General features: G+C 38.0%; 1 protein-coding gene across 1 annotated transcript; it reads left to right on the plus strand.

The window, feature by feature from the left end:
- The first annotated feature begins 123 nt into the window (after positions 1-123).
- Positions 124-22,097, plus strand: GPLD1 (glycosylphosphatidylinositol specific phospholipase D1). Its single transcript, XM_036379281.2, has 25 exons — positions 124-248; positions 3,110-3,165; positions 3,650-3,728; positions 6,271-6,368; positions 7,171-7,281; positions 7,539-7,587; positions 8,069-8,123; positions 8,780-8,887; positions 9,573-9,600; positions 9,681-9,820; positions 10,770-10,835; positions 11,044-11,167; positions 11,675-11,814; positions 12,811-12,997; positions 13,943-14,053; positions 15,057-15,131; positions 15,588-15,744; positions 17,454-17,595; positions 18,135-18,234; positions 18,341-18,434; positions 18,984-19,160; positions 19,462-19,622; positions 19,877-19,903; positions 19,995-20,045; positions 21,158-22,097. The coding sequence occupies exons 1-25, from the start codon at positions 152-154 to the stop codon at positions 21,251-21,253; spliced, it is 2,529 nt and encodes an 842-aa protein (XP_036235174.1). The 5' UTR covers positions 124-151; the 3' UTR covers positions 21,254-22,097.
- Positions 22,098-22,462: the final 365 nt, after the last annotated feature.

Genomic DNA, 22,462 nt, shown 5'->3' on the forward strand with positions numbered 1-22,462 from the left:
ATTGGTATAAAATAGCCTTTCAAATTTGGCAGTCGTTTGCCTGCTGTGTCAGCAATATGTGTGAAAGAGAAGGCATGCTCCGTAACCTACATTTCAAAGGTCACAGTGCTACTGCTCCAGGCTTCTGAAAACCACAGTTGGAGCCAGCATCATGGTTGGTCTGAAGATTTGGTCTGTCTCTCTGGTTATACTCTACCATTTCTGTCAGAGATGTATCCCGTGTGGAATTTCAACACATGTTGAAATAGGTAAGACGTGTTCAAAACGGATTTTGTTGTGTTTTGAATTTCTTGTGAAGAGAAGTAAATTCAGATTCAGCAGGAAAGCAGAGGGAGGAAATAATGTTAAAGTAACAAGCAGTCTACATAATTTTAAAAAATGTGAATAACAGGATAAATGAGCAGTTTAGCTTTTGGAGTTTGAAATTTTACTGGTTTTGTAAGTAAAATGCTTGAATTGACTTGGGTTGCGTATTTTTCCGTCTCCTAAGACACAGGCATTATGTAACTGGAATGTTTTTCTCTGTGAGTCCTACGCAGACAGAGTTTGGTTTGGAGAAAGAAAAGGAATGCTTTAGGCAATTTCTGGGATTGTTATACTTAAATTAAAGAATAACACAAGTTCTTTGTGATAACTCTGTTTTTAAATCACTTTGTATAATTATGCCATAGCTGCACAAGTAGATAAAATTCTGTAATGTGTTTCTGTCTGTAACTAACAGCATAAAAATTTTATTCTGTGTCTCTTTCTGATAGGTTGCTCTCTGTAGCCAGAAAAGCCTAGATTTTTAGCGAATGAAGGCGAGAGCTGGGTGAACATCAAAATGGAGAAATATTTCTGTTTTGAATTTCTTGTTTGCCTGTGCTATTTTTAAAATCTGGTTTCTTCCGCAGTTTTGCGAGCACAAACACAAGCAGTGTGAGATTATTCTGAGTTACTCATAATAATTGACAGTTTATGTTGTTTGTTCTTCTGGTTTTATTTCCAAATCCATTACTCAAACAGGTGGTAAAATGTAGGATGTTGCCTTTATTCGGGTAATTTTCTCAGACCTTAAGTACTGAATACAATACATGCAACTTTGAACAATTTAAAGACTGGGATTATTCATGGTGTTTGAGACTGGAGTGTGTTCCTTTACTGAGTGTTGTACCCATGTCAACATCCTGGAACAATTTGCTTTTCCTAACAATGTGTCAAGAAACCCATAATAATCTGTAGGAGAAGCCATGCTGCCTGAGGTTAGGCAAGTGCACTCCACTCTGCAAGCTCAGGGCTCTAATTACCAAGTACAAGCTTCTGAAGACTTGAAATAACAGATTTGCCAGAATAGAGTGTGTTTGAAAAAAAAAATCTGCAAAGAGAAGCTTACATATCTGTCCCAAAGCAGTATTTTTTTTTCTTTTTCTAATCAAGAGCGCATGTTGCAGAAAACTTGTGTTTATATAATATAAAGATCTTGGTTATCTGACGAGTTGTGCATACACTGAACTATTGGGTTATAGTTTACAACAGGTTTTGTCCATGTGTTGGAAAATTACATTAACCTGTGATGAGCTCTGATGCTGCTAAAATGAGTGCTCTTATTGTTGTTCACATAAAAGTCTATGATGATAAGATAAAATATTTCCAAAATTGAAACACTGAGTACTCCAGGAAAACAGAAACAAGCAAGCAAACAAACAAAAAACCAAAACAAAACCAAAAATACACAAAAAAACCCAAACAAAAACCAAACAATAAACCCTACAAAGGAATTCCTCTTACTCAAAGTTGGCACCAAAGAAATCCTGGACAGAGTTTTGAATGTACTTTTAAAATGGTGAAAAGCTCTGCCTGTTCAGAATGTTGATGGTGTTCAGTGTGCTTGGCAGAGCTGTGCTGTGTCCTACTTGCATGGCTGTGCCTGGAGGCAGGTCCCAGTGGGGAAGCTCTTTGCCCTGGGGGTTCCTGTCAGACTTGTGAGGCTCTGTGGGACTGTAGGGATCTGGCATAAAATTCCTTGTGAAGGTGGAATTGTAGAACCTGGGCCCACTTGAGTAGTGAGAGAAGTGCAGAGGAGGTGTGAGGCAGAAAAAGCAAACTGTCAAACTGAGGCTCTCCCACACTGGAATCCGAGATGTGTGTAGAAATTTCTGAGCCTTTAAATTTTAGAGTATTACTTACTATTTTGTTGCTGTTTCTCTTCTGGTGCAAGGCTGGTCTTTAAGGTATCTTACTTGTATAAGGATGATTTAGATTATTGGGTAAAATTCAAAGTGAAAGATCATTCAAACCCCCACAGTTTTGTCTAGATCTTATTCCAGAATAGTAATGGATTGTTCTGGATTTGGTAGGGGGAGTTTTTTGTTTGTTTGTTTTGTTGTTTGGTTTTTTGGGGCTTTTTTGAGATGTGATTTATTTGGTAAGGAACAAATTAATCTTTGAAAATAGCTTTAGAGGAAATGTTGGGTATTTTTAGAATGGTGTTGATAGATTATTCCTGGGATCTAATATTAATTAGGAAACCTCATTAATGAAAAGGATGTAATTTTTTTCATTCACTTGTTATGCCAGCTAAATAAAGATTTTGGCAGTAAGAATATCTGCCAATTCAGTGAATAAGTAATGTTATTTACCTTGCTGATTTACCTTTAGATTTCTGTTACTTTCCATGCATGTTAAAAATTAATCAAACTGTTAAACACCCACATTGATTCCCAACATACCTTTTTCACTGTTAAGGGCAACAATGAAGCTTGAGTACAGTACAGCTAAAACTTTATGGTCGACACTTTACATGTGCTGTGTGTGGTCCTGTCAGTTCACTGCTGTAACTCATTTCTGGACATGGGAGTTCATTTCCCTGTGATTTCAGCTTGGTTGGTCAGCTTGGCAGCTAGGGATTAGAGAGAGACTGAAGATGTGCTACAGAAAGAGCACTTCCTTATTAGCCCCTACGTGAGAAAACACACCTTCTCACAGGTACACAGTTCTGTGAGAAATGGTGTTTCAGGTGCTTGGCTTAGGTATGAAAATATGGTGTCTTCTGGTTCTGCTACTGCTTCTACCAAAACATGGGCCTGGACACAGTACCTGTAAATCAACTCTTCAATATATTGTTTTTCAGCACATAGAGCTCTGGAATTTTTCACTAAGCATGAAGGGAGTGTTAATTATAGAAAGGTAGGAAGCATATTATTTCTTAATTTTGTATGCTTTTCTTCTGAATGCTTTTCTTTCTGTCTTCTTGCCTTTCTTTGTTATTCTCAGTCATGTGTGCATCAGTATTGTGCCCAGTGTGCCCAGACTATATTTTTACCTTTTTTAATTCAAAATAATTTGACTGATTCTGAATATTATTACAGAAATATAGCAGTTATACCAGTGTGTATATATATATATACTTTGTGTGGTTTCTTGCATGTTTTCTTCTATGTGAGCAGTTGTAATAGAAGAACCAGTAGAGGACTTTGGGAAAGCAGATTTAATAAACCTAAGGACAGCAAATGACAGTGAGGTTTTGTGCACTACATGGTGTATTTTACCACGATACTAGTTGTATTTTTCTGGCTGTTTAGAATGTTTCTATCTTTGATGATGGCAGTAAAATGTGGTTTTGTGCTTTGCAATAGCATTCTGATTCCTTTCCCCCCCATACTTTCCCCAGTTATTATTAAATCACCAAGATGCTTTTCAAGCTGGAAGCATTTATCCGGATGCCTTTTATCCTCCAATCTGCAAACGTGGTAAGGAGAAGCTTTATAAGTCCAATGTTATAACAATTACATTTTTATGTGAAAATCTTACAGAATTTAGTGAGTTGAAAGTGGTTACATCATAAGAAATGAAGTGTGGCCAAAAATGCTTTCCTGCAAAAACTATCCACCATTTTTGTTAGAGGCTTTTTGAAGAAATTTATAATGAAATAACACATTTGAAAATATTTTAGAAAGTAACTCTTGGGTAAATTTAACTATTTAATGGGTAGGACAATTTGATAGAAGGATGCTGTTTGACTAAATTAGGTCAGATTACTGAGTACAGAGAGAACAAAATGATGGGTTTTTTATAAATCTTAGGGAAGGCCTAGAGCTATTTCTGTGTTAAAAATGATTAGTTTCCATCAGATCAGTCAAAAAAAGGATAGGACAATCTAAAAGTCCCATAGCAACAAAATAGTGTAGAACTTGCTGGGGGTGGGTGGGCAAGTGTAAATAACATCCCGGTTTAAAGCCTTTTTTTTTTCCAGAGTGCAATATTTTGCCTTTTAGTCTTCTTGTTTGAATTTAATATCAGTCTTAATTTTGCTGCTTGCAGATCAAAAAACTGCAGTACAAAATTAGCACCCTCTTGCAATAGATGTAAAAGGTATGTCTTGACTTGCAGGTGGTCCCCTGATTTTTTCAGCTCTGAAGGGTCAACTCTTGATCATAGCATCTTCAGCAACATTAGAGCTGTAAAAGAGCCAGCTAGGCCTTCCTGTAGGATATTTGCTACTGAAAGGGTAAATCTGGATAGTGAGAAGTTAGCAAATGGGATAAAGAGCCTATCCTCCAGGTACAAGCTATTAGGGTGTTTAGGTAGATACCACAGACAGGGCAGTGGTAAGTACTTTGTGTGAGGGTATCTGGCCTTACTGGCTTCAATATTGTTGAGATACTAGTGGAAGTTTAAAGTATTGAAAATACTTATTTTAGTGAGCCACGTAAATTCCATTAAATTTGAGGGGTAGTTAGGATCTTTGTTTGGTGTAGAGCCAAATCACACAGCTGCAGCCAAAGTTCTCATTTTTCTCAGACAGAGGTTGCTGATGCTGCCTGTTGGTTTTGCCAACTACAGGCTGCTTCATATCCTGATGTGCTCAGTTCACATCCAGATCACCTCTCTGTCCTGGCATTTAATACTGGTTTTGTCTTCTGTCACTCATTGGGTCACTCATCTTGGTTTTCTGCCTGGCTCTGCCAACTTCTTGTCCAAACTTCAGTCTTGCTTTCCTTGTTTTCATGACTGATATTCACCTGGGGTTTTTTTTACAGTTCCTACTTCGGCTTGCTTATATCTATCTACCTCATCTTTCCCTTCTAACCATTTTGACTGTCTTATACCAGGTCAGAGCTTCTCTATCTGCAGTATCCAATCTTCATTCCTTCACTAACCTTGGAGTCTGTCTTGCCTTATTAGAGTTGGACCACTTGTCAGCAGTTTCCTTAGTCAATATGGAAGAAATAGATTCCTCTTCAGGCCTGAGCTGTTTTAACTGTGTGACAAGATCAAGAACAAAGCCATCCAGACTGCCTCTTTGGGCAGGAGACAAGCTTAGTTGTAGAAGGCTACTCTAATTTTGCAAAGCAAGAACCATCCTTCTTTTATCTAGTTTAGCTGCACTGTAAAATGTCATGAGGCCAAAAGGTAAGTGAATTGCCCCACAAGGTCTGCTCTCTCAGTGTTTAATCTACCCTAACACTGTGCAGGTTCGCATTGCTGTGTCAATGAACATGCACTCTTCCTCCAAGAGTACTGATGGGCTGAACAATCTCCCACCTACCTTCTTCCCCCTTAGAGAATTTAACATGTGTGCTGCTTGATCTCTTTATGTCAACATCCCTTTGCACTTAGCTTTATGTAGGTACACAGATATTTTTAGGCAAGGTCACTGTTAGATCCTACACAATCTTTCTGCCTAAATTCAGGTGAGAGTAATAAATGATTCTTCTAAAGGAAACCTATTTTTTCCTGCTTTCCTCCCTTTTTCCCCTTCTGCACTGACTGTATCTTGGCTAGTTTGTCTTTATCTTGAAAATGATTGGGGTGATAATGATGACGTGGCCCACCTCTGCCCTTTGGAAACTGATGCCTGCCAGAAAACATGACGTTTTGAGTTGGCTGCCATTCCCTACAGCTTTTCTGCCATACAAGTGGGTGCATTAATTTAGTTAGCAGGTTCTCTCTCAGCTCTCTTCATCCTCTCTGCTTAGGAGGCAGCTTTTCATTGTACTGTACCTACTCACAGGCACAGGGAAAAGGAGCAGGCACAAAATTTTCAGATGCTTCAAACCAAAATCATAGAAGGTAAATCTAGTATCTGTTTTCTTAGTATGAATCAGATAAAAGTAAGTCTCTTTTGGCTCTTTTCATGAGCTCGAGTGCAAAATTTATCATCTGTCTGATGTGAAATTGAGCAAAAGTCTGTGAGGTTTTAAATGGAGAAAAACTCTTTATTTTTCTTTTTTTCTATTTAATTTTTCCCCAAAGAATAAATCAAATACTGATAGAATTTTACTGCAATAGGAATGTTCCATGATGTGTCTGAAGACACTCACTGGTCACCATTTCTCAAAGCAAGTATTGACTACATCAGAAGGAATTATCCTCAGCCTTGGGAAGAGGTAAGAAAATTGATTAACTTTTGCTTGATTGACTTTGTTTTCAATTGTTTTCTTCACCTTCACTAGTTGCAATTTCATCATTTGTGAGGTATAGAAAAACCCAACATTTTTATATTAAAATCCTTCCTTATATAGTAACACTTGAAATCCTCTTCTAATCTTTACCATACAAAAAGCTTACAGTTTCCATATAAAGTCTGTCAGTTATTTCCACTGTGGCCTGGTGCATATATTTCATAGGTCCAAACTTTTAAATATAATTGGTTGCATTCCTGTGAGATCTGGTTCAGGGTTTGCCTTTTGAAAACCAGACATGTTTTAGGTATCTTACTTGTGAAATCTTGAACTTAGTCTGAATTTGCTCTTGTTAATGGTCTGTAAGCTATGTAGGAGGAAATGAAGAACAATTTGTCAAAAGTGAGCATGCAGAGGAATGTATTTCTCTCCTCTGTCTGCTTACACAACAACCATGGTGGCAGAGGGAGTTCAGTCCTTGGAAGTGGAAGTGTTTATCCTTGGTCCATAAAAACAGTTTGGTACACATTTAACTTGAAGTATGCAAATTACCCTCACATCAACCTTGTAATTCTATGGCCTTGGACTGTATAAACTGCTTAAAGCTTCTTGAGTTACAAAAGTTGACCACAGCATCAAGGAATAAGTGGTCAGCACTTTGTCTTGATAATCTCTTGGACTATAAGAGCTCGTCAGCTGTATCCTTGTTTAATGCATATGCAGAAAATGCTAACATTTTCTTAAAGACAGGAGTAAAATGATGGACAAATGGATTGTTGTTGTGTAGGCTACAGAGAAGCTGGTGGCTTTCCTGTTTGGAATTGCTTCACATATGGTGGCAGATGTTAGCTGGCATAGCCTGGGCATCGACCAAGGATTTCTAAAGGCCATGGGAGAAGTAAGCCTGTATTATTTTATTTATTCATACAGCTGCATTTATTGGAATGGATAGCTTTGCTTTGGACTGTGGTGGGGGGGAAAGAGAAAAGCTGGAGCCCTGTTTCAGGAAGATTTTTGGAGAAACACAATGTCACAAACTTCATAAGAGTGAAGTTGGTCAGGTTTGGGACCTGTAACCATTAGTGTTGCTTGGAGAGTTTGTTTCTGCTCATATGAAAAGAAACAGGCAGTTCTCTTGTTTTTCTCTTTCTCCAGATTGATTTTCGTGGTTCTTACTCAGAAGCTCACAGTGTTGGAGATTTTGGTAATGTTTCTGTTTGCCAATCATAGATCCTTGTATTGGAATAAGTCCTCTTCAAAACCATGGTGGTTGATTCTGGCTCTTGTCCTGCGCAATGCAGGAGTTAAGGATGGCATATGGACACTGTATTCTTGCCCTACCTTATGGCTTGCAAAGCCCTGCTGTACCTGTCCTCAGGTTTCAGGAGATGTGATAAGGCATATGGACATTTGGATTAAAGCCAAAATGCAGACCAAAGGATGCTTAGATATGGATGGAGTCACTACTGTGATTTTAAATTGTGCATTATTCTCCAGAGGTATAAAATGTCCAGCATACTTTCAGGTGAACTATTAGTGTATTCTAAATATATAGCTGGAAGATCTGCCATATAAATGCATATAGAAGAGCCATACATAGCTTCATGCACACTGTTACCCGTTACAGATACCTAACAGGTTTTTTTTTTGAGCTGTGTAGGGTTTTTTCATTTTTTCATCCTTAGGAGGAGATGTAGTGAGTCAGTCTGAGCTGGACTTCAGTTACCTGACATCGAGTTGGTAAGATAATGAGATTTCCTTCTTTCATATTTAATGGGGTCTTTGTATAATCATATTTAATAAAATTACATATAATATCACATAATTCTGTATTAATCTGTTTTTAGAAAATGCTTTCCTTTATTTTTCTTTCAAAAAAACCCCTTGCAACTCTTTTAAACATTATGTGTTCAGTATTCCTTATGTGCATATTTACTGTTCCCTGACATCAAAACTGGAAGGACAGAAGAGAGTTTTATGTATAGGAACACAGCAAAAAAGATTAAATTATATTACCTTATCTATATTGACTTATTATCTTAAGTTATAAGTAGTTATATGTAAAATAACTAGTGAAAACCTTTTGCTGGAATGTCCTAGCAGGTAGTTAAATAACTCAGTTAAGTGACAATCTCAGTGAGATATATTTAAACTTTGGGAAGTTGAGGATATTGAGGTCAGTTTTAAAAGCATAAAAATGAGCAGAAGACTTAGATATCCACTATTTTTTTTTCTCACAGTTGCATGTGCAATCCTGGTATTTGTAGATCTTCATGACCTTATGTGGTCTTTTGAAATTTGGAATATTTTATAGGCTGTTGTTATTACAAGAACTGCAATATTTTATCAGGTGATGTGGCCCATCTATTATTGTAATACATTATTTTTGTTTTCAGGTATGTACCTGTCAAAGACTTAGCTGCTATCTATAAGGAATTTTATGGAAAAGAGATTATAGCTGAAAGCACAATTGCTGAATGTACTTATTTGCTGTTTTTTGAACTGTAAGTTGAATATCTCTGCCTGAGTTTTGTAAGTGAAAGATATGTAGGAGAAATATGATAATCATATTTGAAACACGTTATGCATGATGTCAGCAGCGAAGACTCCTTCCTAGACCCCAAAATCACAGAACATCTGAATTTTTTTAATGACTAGGATTCAAATTTGGGCTACACAATGACTGGTAAATTACTACACAGATGGTGAATCTTGGCTATTTAATGCATTTATGCATTTAATGTATTTATGCCTATTTATTTGAGAACAGCTGTGTTTTCAAGTACCATTGCACTGTGGTGAGTTAGCAGTATAATTATCATGCACTGAAGGAGTCTCTAGATACATGCCTTAGCTACACTCTATGTAGATCCCTTCAAGTCCAAGAATAATTCATAAAAGACTTTGGATATCTGGTAGTATCTGCTTTTGAATATCCTGAACAGCTTAGCTGTATTTTGTATTTCAGCTAATTACCAATAGTCACACAACATCTACAAAAACTGTGAATCCTTCAAACTTAAGGGCAGTAAAGTTTATATTGTTTTACATTACAACTTTAAAAATATATTAACAATCAACATGGAAATGTAATGACTTGCATAGTATTTACCATATAGGACTTTTGAAAATAACTATTTAAACTATTAAATATCAAATTAAGCAAGTTTTATTTCTGATTTTTTTCAGGCATGGAGAAAGGCTTCTTGTTGGCAAGGTTGGTTTTTTGGTTTTTTTATAAAAATGAGCATAGAGACGATGTGATCCATCTTACTGAGTATGTTGCCTGTCCCTTAGCTTTTTCCAACATTTGCTAGTAAATCTCCATTTCTGGTGGACAAGTTCTATGAATATTTCCTTGGGGGAGTGGATGACATGGCATTCTGGACCAACAACATTTTTGAGCTGACGAGCCATATGCTAGAGAATGGAACCAGGTATAGTGTCTGTCCTTAACTATGAAATGCAGTAGTCAAGTGCTGACACCCACTTAATTGTTCTTCTTAAGGGAGGATCTTTCCTAGAATAGGTGCTGAGCTTTAGATTCTCACTTGGACAAGGGGATTTCCATGTCTGCCTTTTGCCTGGGTGCACAGGATTACGCAGGCCTTGCATTTGTATTTTTTATGTGTTCACGCTCCTTTGCCCTAGCGTGCCTCTGGCATGTCCAGGTGATACTTACCAGGGAAAATTTCGGGCATTCTTTAAGACATACTCAAGGGTTTGCTTAAATGCTGCATAGCCATGCCCTGAGGTTCTGCCTGGACTGGCAATCTGAGTCTGCACCTTTTGGCTGCTGCCATCACTCAGCAAAGATGTCCCTTTTGAGGAGAGGTCAGATATTACCTTCAGACTCTGAAAGCAAATAGGATTAGAAAGACTAGGAGTATATATTCTACTGTTTAAGCTCAGGCTTCTACACACAATTTCATAGTGTTATAGAAGTTTAACGTTCTCTTAGAACAGCTCTCTTACAAATACAATATTTCTTCTTTAGAAGACCAAGAGTGGCAATTAATCCATCCATTTATATGGAAAATACCACTGTTGCTATTTTGGGAAATTATGCTTGAAATACAGAATGGCACAATCTGTTATGTTCTTTGTAACACTTTGATTAAAAGTGCTTTAGATTCATATGCATGCATGTTGCAATAAGTTTCCTTCAAGAGCTCTATAAAGACGTGATATTCATACAGAATCTAATCAAGGTCACCAAATAAACATCATGGGGTTTCTAAGGGTTATGATGATGCTCTGATTTTGATTTTCTTGAGAAAACTGATGACTTCTGACAGAGGAATCAGTAAGTATAAAAGTTGTATTTTTAGTTTCATTTCCATTGTCGTAAAATCTTTAAAGTGCATTCTCTGTACTCTTCTTTAGTGACTGCTACCTGCCTGAGAACCCTCTGTTCATAAACTGCACAAAGGAGCACAAGGACAGCCACATGTAAGTATAGCTCTGATGGTTTAAAGCTTCAGTGATGAGAGTCTTCTGCTAATGTGGACAGTGAGCAGTGGAAAATTAGAGATATTTTGGGTAATCTTTTTGTGTATGAATTTGAGATTCTCTTAGCATGAATAACTAAGGTTGTATAAAGGAACTGTGCAGAACCTAAGAGCGGCATTAATTCTTATCACTGCCTTCTTTATTTTAGCAGAAACAAACAATCAAAACATGAACATCACAAGAATACAACTTCTTTGCTTTCAGAAACACTTGAGAAGAATATAAACTATACAGAGAGAGGAGTTCAATTTGACATACAGCCTTGGGCAACAGTAAGTGAGAAGTAACAGATGTGTCAGGTAAAAGTCATCTCTATATAATATTGTTTTTGTTTCTGTCTGAAATGCTGCATGAAGGAGCAGGGTCTCTGGATGGTCTTTGACAGCATGGACATGCCAGTACCATTGTTAATGTATATATGTACATCGTAAATACTCAATTTTTAAACTTTGCTCATTGTATAGTGAAGTTAGAACACATCCTGCAATGCCAAAAAAGACAAAATATATATTTAGTGTTTACATTTTACAGACATAGGGCTTTTTTCGTTCAAGAACTCCTAGCAAAGCATAGCAGTGAATGATTAGTAGTGCTCCCTTTAAAGCTACAGATTTTTGTCTTTCTGAAATGGTGCTTATGATCTGAGTCAGACTCCTCTTAAATCCATGTGGTGATTTCCATTGCTGGTGACTTGATTTTTGAGGTGTCCCAAAACATTTTAGACTTTCAGCCCCTGGAGCTTTAACCACTGTTGTGTCCCTTTATTATTTTTATTTCAGAAATCCCTCCGCTTGATAAACCATGCTTTTAAAACCAATGTCTGGAAAGCATTAGGAGCTACACATCAGAAATCTTCTAAGCACGTCTCCAAGCCAGCAGCTTCATATTTTCTGACTTCACCCTATGCTAGGCTTGGATGGTTGGTAATCTTTTTCATCCCACTTTGCTCTTAATTTCTGATAAGTTTGAGTATCTACCAAAATATTATTGTTGATCCTTTGGATACTTTTCTAAGGTGACAGTGCAAATCAAATGGTGGTACAAATCTGAGGGAATGTCTTATATTGTATGACCAGAACAGCAAGCTAACATATAAGATTTTTCTTTCAGATGTTGATCAAGCTCAGAATGGAAGGAACCAACTTTAGAACTACCATTGTCTCTAGTTCTGAAGAGTAAAAAATTGTTGCTACCCTTTTTTGGTTGTTGAATGATGTTTGTGCAAAATTAGTCATCTGTCATGAGTTGATGACTGATGATGTCTAGCAAGACCTCTTGGAAATACTCTAGACTACTAGGGAGTCCAAAGATAGATTCAGGACAGAGAGAGGCATATTCTCTTTCCTTGCCAATGCTTCTACCTTGACCTGCAACAAGGAAGAGTAATAAAACATATTTACATTGCTGCTTATTTTAACTTCCCTTATGCTGTCTAAAAATTTGGATTTAATTCTTGAGTTTACTTCACACTAGCTAAATTAACAGTAATTAGTTCTTTCCATGGTCCCTCTCTAAACTGCAGCATGTTACTGAGACCTGGATCCTTTTGCATATCTCCTGTTAAGTCATTGATTAAAGCAGATGTTCAGTTTAAAAGATTTGGGGTTTTTTTGTATTCTTCGTCATATGCAAACAGCCCTTTTTAATGCTTCTTGCTCTGATTGCTCTCAGGTGCCTAATGTCAGTAAAAAGCAGTTCCTGCAGATCACAGGTGTATTGATGGAAGATCATTCTTCTGGTTTTACTTAATTCAAGAAAAGACAAATAAATATATATTTAAAATGCTGTAGAGATCTTTACAAAACAATATGGGGAAACACAAGTCCTGCTTTATCTGAATTATGGGGTTTTTTTCCACTAATGTTGTGGTAGTCTGGAAACTAATGCTGATTTTGTATACTCCTTTGCTGTACAGGGCACTGGTCTCAGCTGACCTAAACCAGGATGGATATGAAGATCTCGTGGCTGGAGCACCAGGGTACAGCACCATGGGCCATGTTCAGATAGGAAGGGTGTATGTGGTCTATGGCAACCATTCAGGTTTGCCACCAGAGGACATGGATCTGGATGGGAAAGCTGACCAAGTACTACAGGGTCATCAGGTAAGGGGTCAAGGCAAAAATTTGTCACTTAATTGTTTTTTGCCTGAAAATTGGTGAACTTTGAATGAGCAATAGTATCATTAATGTGTGTGAGTATTATTCCTGAAACACTCCTCCTGATGTCATGTGATGTCATATGCTTTGCAAGAAAATTAATCATTATTAAAGTCCCAGGAACATTTGAAGTGATGGTGCTCTGTAGGTTCACTTCCGTTGCTGTACCAGATAAAGTGAGTATTAGTCCATAAAGGGCCCTTAAATAAAATTCAGGTTGTGTCTCTGTAAGTCACAGTATAACTAATTCTGGTGCCTGCATTTAAGAAAATGTTGTGTTTTTCTTTTTAATCTAAAATTATTAATTTTATATGTTTTAATTCCTTTGAGTCTGCATTTCTTCATTAATTGATAACTTCTCTCCAGATAATCTTGTCTGTCAAAAAAAAAAAAAAAAGAGAGAAAACTCTTAGACATGATGGTGGCTGGTTTTAACCAACAAGCAAATGACCCTTTTGTGTGTTAAATATGATCCTCTGTAGAAAATACCTTTATTCATAAAGAAGATAATATGGAGAAATGAGATACATTTCCTTTTAATTTGTTTCTGTGGTTATAAACTGTGGAGTAACAGCTTCTATCTTCTTACAGAGTGTTTTAGTGGTTCCTAGTCACAATGCTGTCAACAGGAAAAACCATAAACTTGAGATCAGTGGTGCACTGGACTCAGGAGAGGAAATAGCAAAGCAGCACCATATTATATTCAGTTGTCCTTAATTTTAACACAGTTGACTTTGAATTAAATGTGTTGTTATGGGGGTTATTCCTTAGAAGAAAAAGAATTGTTGGGATAGACTTTAGTCATCTGTTGCCAGTTATTCCCTGTGCAAATGTACATTTGGTTTTCATGGTTTTGACTGGAAAACATGAGAGCAATTCCTTTTCTTTTAGCCTTCAGGAAGATTTGGTTCTGCCTTGGCAGTCCTGGACTTCAATGAGGATGGAGTACCAGATCTGGCAATTGGAGCACCTTCTGTGGGATCTCAGTTTCTTACCTACAAAGTAAGATACAAACATGGGGTTTTTTTGTTTTTTTTTTTTTTTAATTCTCCAAACAGAGTGTTTTTATTTATACATAATTTTTAAACATTGAAATGAAAAAGAGAATTTCTGTTGTTGCTCAAGGTGACATTGTAATTTAAACAGAAGTTTATAAACTTTGTGGGTACTTTGACTACAGCAATGACAGCTACCTGTAGTTCTCTTTCAGTAGCCTTTTTGCACGTTAGAAATCTAAACCAGATTGCAATTTTGCAGCACTGACATACTGGAAATGTAAGGAGCCATTAATAAAATACAAACATACCCTTTTTGTTTAGGAACAGAGAGTCTGGAATGGACCTCATGGGTCAATGAATTTTGTCTTATGAATGCTGTCACAAAGCCAAAAAATTATATCTAAAATATGATATGAACACAGACACACTTGCGAAAATAATCAAGTTACAGAAGCTTAATGACTTGCATCTTATGAGATAAGCCTGTGTAATGGTCCCTGAATATTTTTAGGCCATTTTTAGGCTGAAACTGAGAGACAAAATGTTTTGATTTAGACTATGTCCATTAAGCCTAAAACTCTTCAGAATTTTAGATACTAATTTAGCTGTCCAAATAAGAATTTAAGTTGCTTTTATTTAGACTCACCACTTGAAAATCGTGTGCATCTGTTGTGCCATTGCATTAAATAATAATTGTCAAAATTTGAGCCATCTAAACGTGTATTATGAGTTTAAATACACTAGACTGCCCTTGTTCCTTACACAGAATATGATGAACATGTACTTCTCTACTTTGTTGCTTGGTTACAGCAGTACCCATTAACCATGGATATTCTTAGGTTTGGGGTAGGAAAGAAAGTATTATGGGAAAGCTCTGAGAGGGAAGAGTGAAGTAGTATGAATAGCCCTTGCAGAGCTGTTCCACTCCTTGTGATTGATCTTGCATTTCATACTTGATACTGACATGCAGGTGCTCTCATGCCTTATTTTCTTTTTCTGCTGTTCAGGGTGCTGTGTATGTCTACTTTGGAACTGAGGGAAGAGGCTTGGCACCTCAGCCAAACATTACCATAACTTGTCAGGTATATTGATGATGTAATGTCCTGTTTATACTACCCTGTTAGCCAGGCTAACACAGGGCTACACAGGGAGGAGGTGAGATAAAGGGGCAAAGAGCTTTTTGGGCTTAAAAAAAGAATGTTAAAATTCAACTTATCATTGCAAGGAAATATAGACTGATGGGAATGGAGCAAGCAGGTGCTTGGTTGGATTGGTTGTATTTGGGAAAGACATTTATACCCCAGTACAAGAAGGCAGCAGGATGACTAGAAAGGTGCATTAGCTCTCAAAACCAAAAAAAGCCACCAAAAAACCCTGACCCAAACCAAACAAAAAACCTCAGAGAAAATTGAAGCCAGGGAGTGGGAGGGTAATTTGGTCAAAAGCAAATTTAGGTCTTTAGAATTAAGTTGCTCTATTTTGCTACAGAATTGATGGTTTCAGTTCTATTTCAGGCTTAAACTAACTGTTTATTGCAGTATTCCTACTGTAATCTTGGTTGGTCCCTCCTGGCAGCTGATGTTGATGGGAATGGAAATGCTGATCTGGTTGTCGGCTCTCCATATGCACCCGGTGGTGGGAAGCAGAGAGGATTTGTGGTTGCATTTTACTCTCATTTCAACAGGAGTCACCAAGGTAATATTTGTAGAGTAAATTAACCTTCACATAGTTTATGAGACTGGTTATTTATTCCTTATTAATCATGGCATAATTCAGGTTTGAAGTGATCTCAGAGGGTGTCCCTCCTACTCAAGCTGTGAAGCCAGACCTAATTGTTCTGGGCTTTGTCCAGCTGCATCCTAAAACCTCCAGTGGTAGAAATTACAGAGACACTCCGGGCATTTGTTCTACTTCTTGGCAGTCATCATAGGGGAAAAAAAAAACCTCTTGTTACAGCCAATATGAACCTTTCTTGTTTCAGTTATGTTCATTGTCTATTGTCCTCCCACCATGCATAGAGACCTTACAGGCACAGAAAGCATGGAACACCCCTATTAAACTGGTTCCAGTTTGTCAACATCTTTCCTGTTATGGAAGGACATATTATAGGTGTGATCTAGGGAGCAATCACTTCTCTCAGTCTCTTTGCCATGCTCCTGCTCACATAGTCTGAGGCACTGTTGGCTGTCTGCTGTCAGAGCCTCACACTCAATCCCTGCCCACCAGGATCTTCAGGGCCTTTTCCACATGGCAGCTCCTCAGCCAGTCTGTCTCCAGCTGTATCAGTGCAAGGGCATCTCCTTTCCTAGGGTCAGGCTTTGCATTTGTCCTCACTGAATTTTGTGAGGTTGCTGTCAGCCTGTTACTCCAGCCTGCCTGGGTGCCTCTGAATGAGGCACCTCCCTGCAATCTCCTGTTGTCTGCCAGCTTCAAAAAAAGGCATCATGTTGCCTTGTCTAAGTATTTTATAATAAAGTGACCAACAGGATGAGTCAAAAAATTGATCCCTGAAGGCACTCCACTTGTTGCAGGCATTCAGAGTATAACACATGGCTCTCTGCTCTTGTCAGAGGGATAATCTCTACTGGGTTTTTCCCATCTGGTTTTCTGTCCATCTGGACTGCAATGTCCCAGCTTGGATGCAAGAACAAATGTGGGAAACTGTGTTGGGAACTTTACTAAAGCAATGGATTCAACCATCTATTGTGAGTCCAGGGTAGGCTCACAATTAGAAAACTGTAAATGAACCTCAACAAATGAATATTTATCATTCTCTATGTTCCTTCATAGAGGAAGAGGAATGCTACAAGTGAATACAGTTAATGAGGACAGTGATGAGATTTCTAGTGAATGAGAGAGTAAATGTCATATATGGAACTAAATAATAAAGCTTGGGCAGCTTTGTCAGAATCATGTAATTGAGATTTTATAACAATAATGCTTAATTTTTGCAGCTTGTTCTAATTAATGTAAAATTAGAAACCACAAGAACATGGGTTTCAAAACACTGCTAACTGAAAATTTTGTAAAACCAAAGCACAGAAATACTTATTTAAATTATAGCTAGAATGGTGTGAAGCTCTCCCACCCAGCACCCTTGAAGAATTACAAGTTCTCGTAAACAGTAAGTAGTTTAGGGCAGGCTCAAGTGGTAGCTTTCATGTGCTTCATGTAGGCTATTGGAAGGATTGAGAAACAGGCTGTGTCAAATGAAAGCTTTCACCAGCCAGTAGAGCTGCACGGTGAGCAAGCAAAGTCAACAACTACTGATGCCATGTCACGAACAGTGTAACTTTGCACAGAGAAACTTCTTGTCATAGGATGAATCAGTGGAGGATTGCAAATTGGTTTTTCAATGTCAGGGCACACCAAGATTTAACTCATATTTTTTTCTGGTCTCTCAGGACTTCTTTCAGTACAGGATGCCAACTGGATGGTGCAGGGGGAAGAAAACTATGCTTGGTTTGGATTTTCACTTGCCAGCTGCCAGCTGGAGAACATGACATTACTGCTGATTGGTAGCCCTACATGGAAGACTTGTTCTAGGTGTGTTGCATGTGACAGCTTGCTGCCTTCTCCACTCTGCTCTTCTTCTGCAAAGTTTAAGATTAGACTTCTAGGTTTTAAGGAAGTTTCCCTTTTGTTCTGCTTAGAATATTTTTATTAAATGAATAGTTTTATGTCTTCACACTTCTTTATGAAGACAAGGATTTTTAGACCCTCTCTAGAGCAGGTCTTTGTTATTTAAAGACACCTAAGAATTTCTTGGGTTTCCTTGAGGAGGGAGGAGAGGGGTCACAAAATTGCTGATGGGTAAATGTTCCTTAAATAACCATATGGATAGCTCTTACCTTGAGATAGCATTTTTAAAAGCAAATTAAATATGAAGATGTATTGGATGATTAAAAAGTGGGCAGACAGACCAAGTCTACGCTCAAAGTATTGTGTAATTAGTTAGAACAAGTATGGGAATTACTAAAGTAGATTTCTAGAATTTGTCAGGCATTATTATTCCAAAGTAAAAGAAGAGAACATGTACAATATTATGTTGTTAGATACAAATTTATTTTGCATTGTAATTGAAGCTGCAATCCCCTCTTGCCGGATGTCAGACAGAGTGTTGGGAAGGTGTACGGGTATAACCCACCAAGTACAGAGCGCTTGTTTGAGATAACTGGAGACAAGGTAGGACTGCTTCTTTAGTATGGGAATAATTTGTGAATATTGGTGAATAATTTGAAGTGAAGTGACTTTCTGTAGAAATTACATAGGTGTTTTAAAAATCTAACAGGAGATGGGCAGACTGGGTTTGTCTCTGGCCAGTGGTGTGCTGTCTGTGGCTGGGAACACAAGGAAAGTTTTGGTGGTGGGTGCACCTACTGCAGGTATGTCCTGAAAATTAGAGACCATTTCTGCTTTAGGATGTTTGTTTCTGCATGACTTGAGTAGACATAAAATGTTTAAGGGAAAAGGAACCTGTAAATTTCCATGTAATTAAAAAAAATAGAAATCACTGTAATCACCTCTATATGCTTTATACGTGGAGTCTTATTTACTGTGCCTCAACTTCAGGGGTCTTCTTCCTTCCTTAAAATGGGCTTAACAGCATTACTACTTTGCATTATTTATGTAACAGTGATTTTCTAGTAGACTGCATATTTCTTGGACTGGAAACAACACTATGGCAGTAGACAGTAAGGAATTGAGGATATCAAACTGCTGAAGTGAATGCATTTCTCCCCTGGTACTATGACTAAAAGAATTTATTTCCCTATGCTAATTAATGTTAATCCCATATAATTGTTGATGTAATTTGATACATTATATTGTCTATTTTATGCAATGACAGTATTACCTATAATTTTAGGTATTTAATCTGAGTTCCTATGTCTGATGCTCAACATCTGGTTTTTGGTTGTTTTTTTTTTTTCCAGACAGCCTGTCTAGGATTTTATTTATGTCCTCAGTGCTGCATCAAGCTGGACTGGCTCTGGTATATGACCTGTCAAACAGCACCAAGCCTTCTCTGCTCAGTGTATTCAGTGGCGACAGGAGGTTTTCTCGTTTCGGAGGAGATGTATACCTAAGTGATCTGGATAGCGATGGGCTAGGTAAAGCTTGGTGAATCTAGACCAGAAGTGAAGCGTCTGACTATTGGCAACAGGAAAATTGGTCACCTACATATTCATAAAAGTGCTAAACACAGCTCATTTGAATTGTAATAGTATTCGATTGTGCCTTACAGGGAGGCCTCTCTAAAATCCCAAGCAACTCAATCAGAAATTGAAACATTTTAGTTGCCATCATTAATAGGAATTTTGGTATCTAGAGGCATGTACATGCCAGCTCTTCTGTGTTTTGGTCTACCATTAATTCACTTCTGCTGTTATGTCCTCTTTGTAATACGTGCAGATGAAATGATTGTGGCATCCCCACTGCGAACTAATGGTGTCACCTCAGTCCTGGCTGGTGGGGCTGCTGGCCGTGTGTATATTTTCAATGGCAGACAGGAATCCTCAGGGAATGTGACAGGCCACTGCACATCATGGACATCTCCTTGTCCTGAGAACTGGGTAAGAATACATGAAAATGAATTCTGGACGTAAATTTAAAATAACTAATTAATTGCATCCAGTACAAATACCAAGTGTGTTCTGCCTTTGTTCCAGAAAACAAAAGGTTTTCTCAGGTTTCTCAACCTGTGCAAAGCCCTTAGGCTCCTCCTGTTTGTTCTTAAATTACTTTGCTGTTTAGGAGCCAGGGTTATTATACTGGTCTCCTACTCTCTTCCACTGACTTTTTATTTCCTCTTTTTTTTCTTCTTTAGGCACAGTATGTCCTGATTTCTCCTGAGGTAAGTAACCAGAAAACAAATTACTGAGAGAAACTAAAACGTCCTACTTAAAAAAACTTACCAGCATTATAACTAGCAATGTTTTTTACAGGAACTATCAAGATTTGGGAGTTCCGTTACCACTGTGAAATCTGAAAGAAAGGTGAGAAAAATTACTGTGGTTGGTTGTTTCACATCATCCTTCTACCTCACTTGCATATACTAGCTAACACCTCACATGTATCTTACACATTTTCAAGTCTTAGGTTCTTTACATAGTTACTCTCTGAACCAATAATTAAACCCATTTTATAGATTGATGAGCTATGGAGTTGCTACAATTTTGGCACCTAAGTTAAAAAATCTGAATCGCTTTAAAGCAGCCTGAATTCTAAACTGCTTAGGAGTATGCTGCTCCCAGCTTCATGCCAACCTGTATGCAAAGTGGATGCTCAGCTGTGGAGCAAACCAGGCACCTAAAACCATCCCTCTCATTTAGTCTTTACAGGCTTGCTGTCCTGGCTATCACCTGCAGTGAACGCTGTTCATGTGTCACGTGTTTCTAAGTACAGAGGTCCAGTTCCTACCTGACTGGTTTAGGGTGTGTTTGTGTACCTGTTTCTCTTTCCTTCTTCTCTCAGATGCCCATTTTTTTACCAAACACCAAATGCTACATTTGTATGATGCACTGAGGAGCCTTTTTTCATCTTAGTGCTTGTTTGGCTGAGTTCCAATGTTCTGCTCACTCTAAGATCACCTCCATGAGGACTGAGGCTCTCTGTGTGAATACAGAGGAAGCTCCAGTACCAGGCTGAGGAGGTCTTCAACAAATGGTGTTTGACTTCTTGTGTTAAAACATGCAATGGAGAAACACCTGGAAATTCTTCTCAGCTAGATTAGGGTGCATAATCCAACACCTGAAACACAGGCACTGCTAAAGGCAAGTGAGGCCATTCTCTAACCAGTTGCTTCCTGTTGCTATAGCACCATCTAGTCCACACTCCCGCTTCATCCCTATTGCTCTTAGCCCTGAGAAGCAGTTTATATGGGCAAGAGACTCATTTCATTTGGTTCCAGCTTGCTCCAGTTCCCCAAATGAAATAGTCTGTTTTGCCAAACTATCTTAACTGCTACTCTGATGAGGTGGGTTGCTCTTTCATTTCCCATCACATTTCTATATGACACTAATGAGATGGTCAAAATCCACAAGGGAAGCTTAAGGCAGCCATGCACCTGCAGTTGCACTTTGCTAACCTTTGCTCTTTATCCCTGCAGAAAGAAGTTGTAGTGGCAGCAGAGAGAAGTTCTGCGAAAGCTCGACTTGGTGGAAGGCTTTTTGTCTACTCACTCGAGAAGTTCACAGTAGCCTGAAAGACCAGGGCACACCTGGTCTTCGAGTGAAGAACCTCTGTAGTATTTGTGCTACTTTCCTGAGCCCACACAAACCAACATACCATGTCAGCAAGTTTTTGCTGAATTGTGATGGGCAGCAGCATCGCTTATCTAGAACAAGCAAGTTGGTCTGAAAACCTTTTAGAGGTTGAAATGAGCAACGAGATGCATTTTTGGTAGTAGTATTTGGCTGTATAAGGAATGTTCAGTGGTCACCTTTACTGGCCAGATTTGAGTATCTTCTTGACAAAACTGGGAAATTGCAGCACAGCATTTACAATTCTTACGTACTGTGATAAGGATTCTAAGTTATGGAAAGTTACTGACAAAATAATAAGCATGGAGCAGGGACAGCTTTAAGACTGACAGAAATGTGGGTGCTGATCAACAGGACTGTCTCTCTCTCTCTCTCTCTCTTCTCTCCCTCAAGTCTTGAGGTGTACATTGAGGGTGTAGTGCAGCTCAGATCTCCCAGGAAAAAAAGAACAAGCAAGACAGATAAAGTTTGAGGAAATGCAATTTGGCTGATTACTCTTGATATCCTTTCTGCTTTTGTGTAAAATTCCATGACCATGGTAACATAGAATTAATGGCTTTTATTGTTAACAGTATTGTCTTTAACTAATTAACAATAATTTTGTATGATGCAGGTTTAACAGCGTGCATCAATTATCTATTAAACAACTTGAGCAGCAGAATGTGTTGATACTATTGTTACCAATGCTAGTCTGTAGACACTGTGTGTTTTCTCTCTCTTGCCTCCTTCACAAAGGCAAGGCATTGTTTTTATTTTATATAAAATTGCACAGAATTCTAAAGGTCATATTCCAAAACTAAACACCTCAATTTACTTTCCTAGGAATTCTCTCTCAAGGTTGTTGTTCTAAACAAATCAAAAAAGGCAAGACAAACATTAGCTTGCTTTACAATGCATTCTGGTATCTATTTTGAGGACTTGTCCAAATAGCAGAACACTTTAAAAAAGAAGTTAAATCTGAACTTCGTGCAAGAAATAACTGGCTGCACCTGGGATTGCAGTACTTATGTTACAAATCTGTTAACTGGGTATGAGGCAGAACAAGCAGTGTCCTTTTAAGGGCAGAATAAAGATTTTCTCTTCAAATCAAAATTGACAAAACCAGTAGGATCTGTAGCAATTCCATTCTGAGCATACACTCTCCACTGGCT

This window comes from Molothrus ater, chromosome 1, assembly GCF_012460135.2.
Source record: "Molothrus ater isolate BHLD 08-10-18 breed brown headed cowbird chromosome 1, BPBGC_Mater_1.1, whole genome shotgun sequence".
Classification (NCBI taxonomy): domain Eukaryota; kingdom Metazoa; phylum Chordata; class Aves; order Passeriformes; family Icteridae; genus Molothrus; species Molothrus ater.

What these genes read in the sequence shown, in the direction of transcription:
- GPLD1 (XM_036379281.2), top strand. Translation starts at nt 152, where the DNA reads ATGGTTGGTCTGAAGATTTGGTCTGTCTCTCTGGTTATACTCTACCAT. An exon ending in GGAGTGTTAATTATAGAAAG is followed by an intron (nt 3,166 to 3,649) that starts GTAGGAAGCATA and finishes TACTTTCCCCAG; the next exon opens with TTATTATTAAATCACCAAGA. An exon ending in CTCAGTTTCTTACCTACAAA is followed by an intron (nt 14,054 to 15,056) that starts GTAAGATACAAA and finishes TCTGCTGTTCAG; the next exon opens with GGTGCTGTGTATGTCTACTT.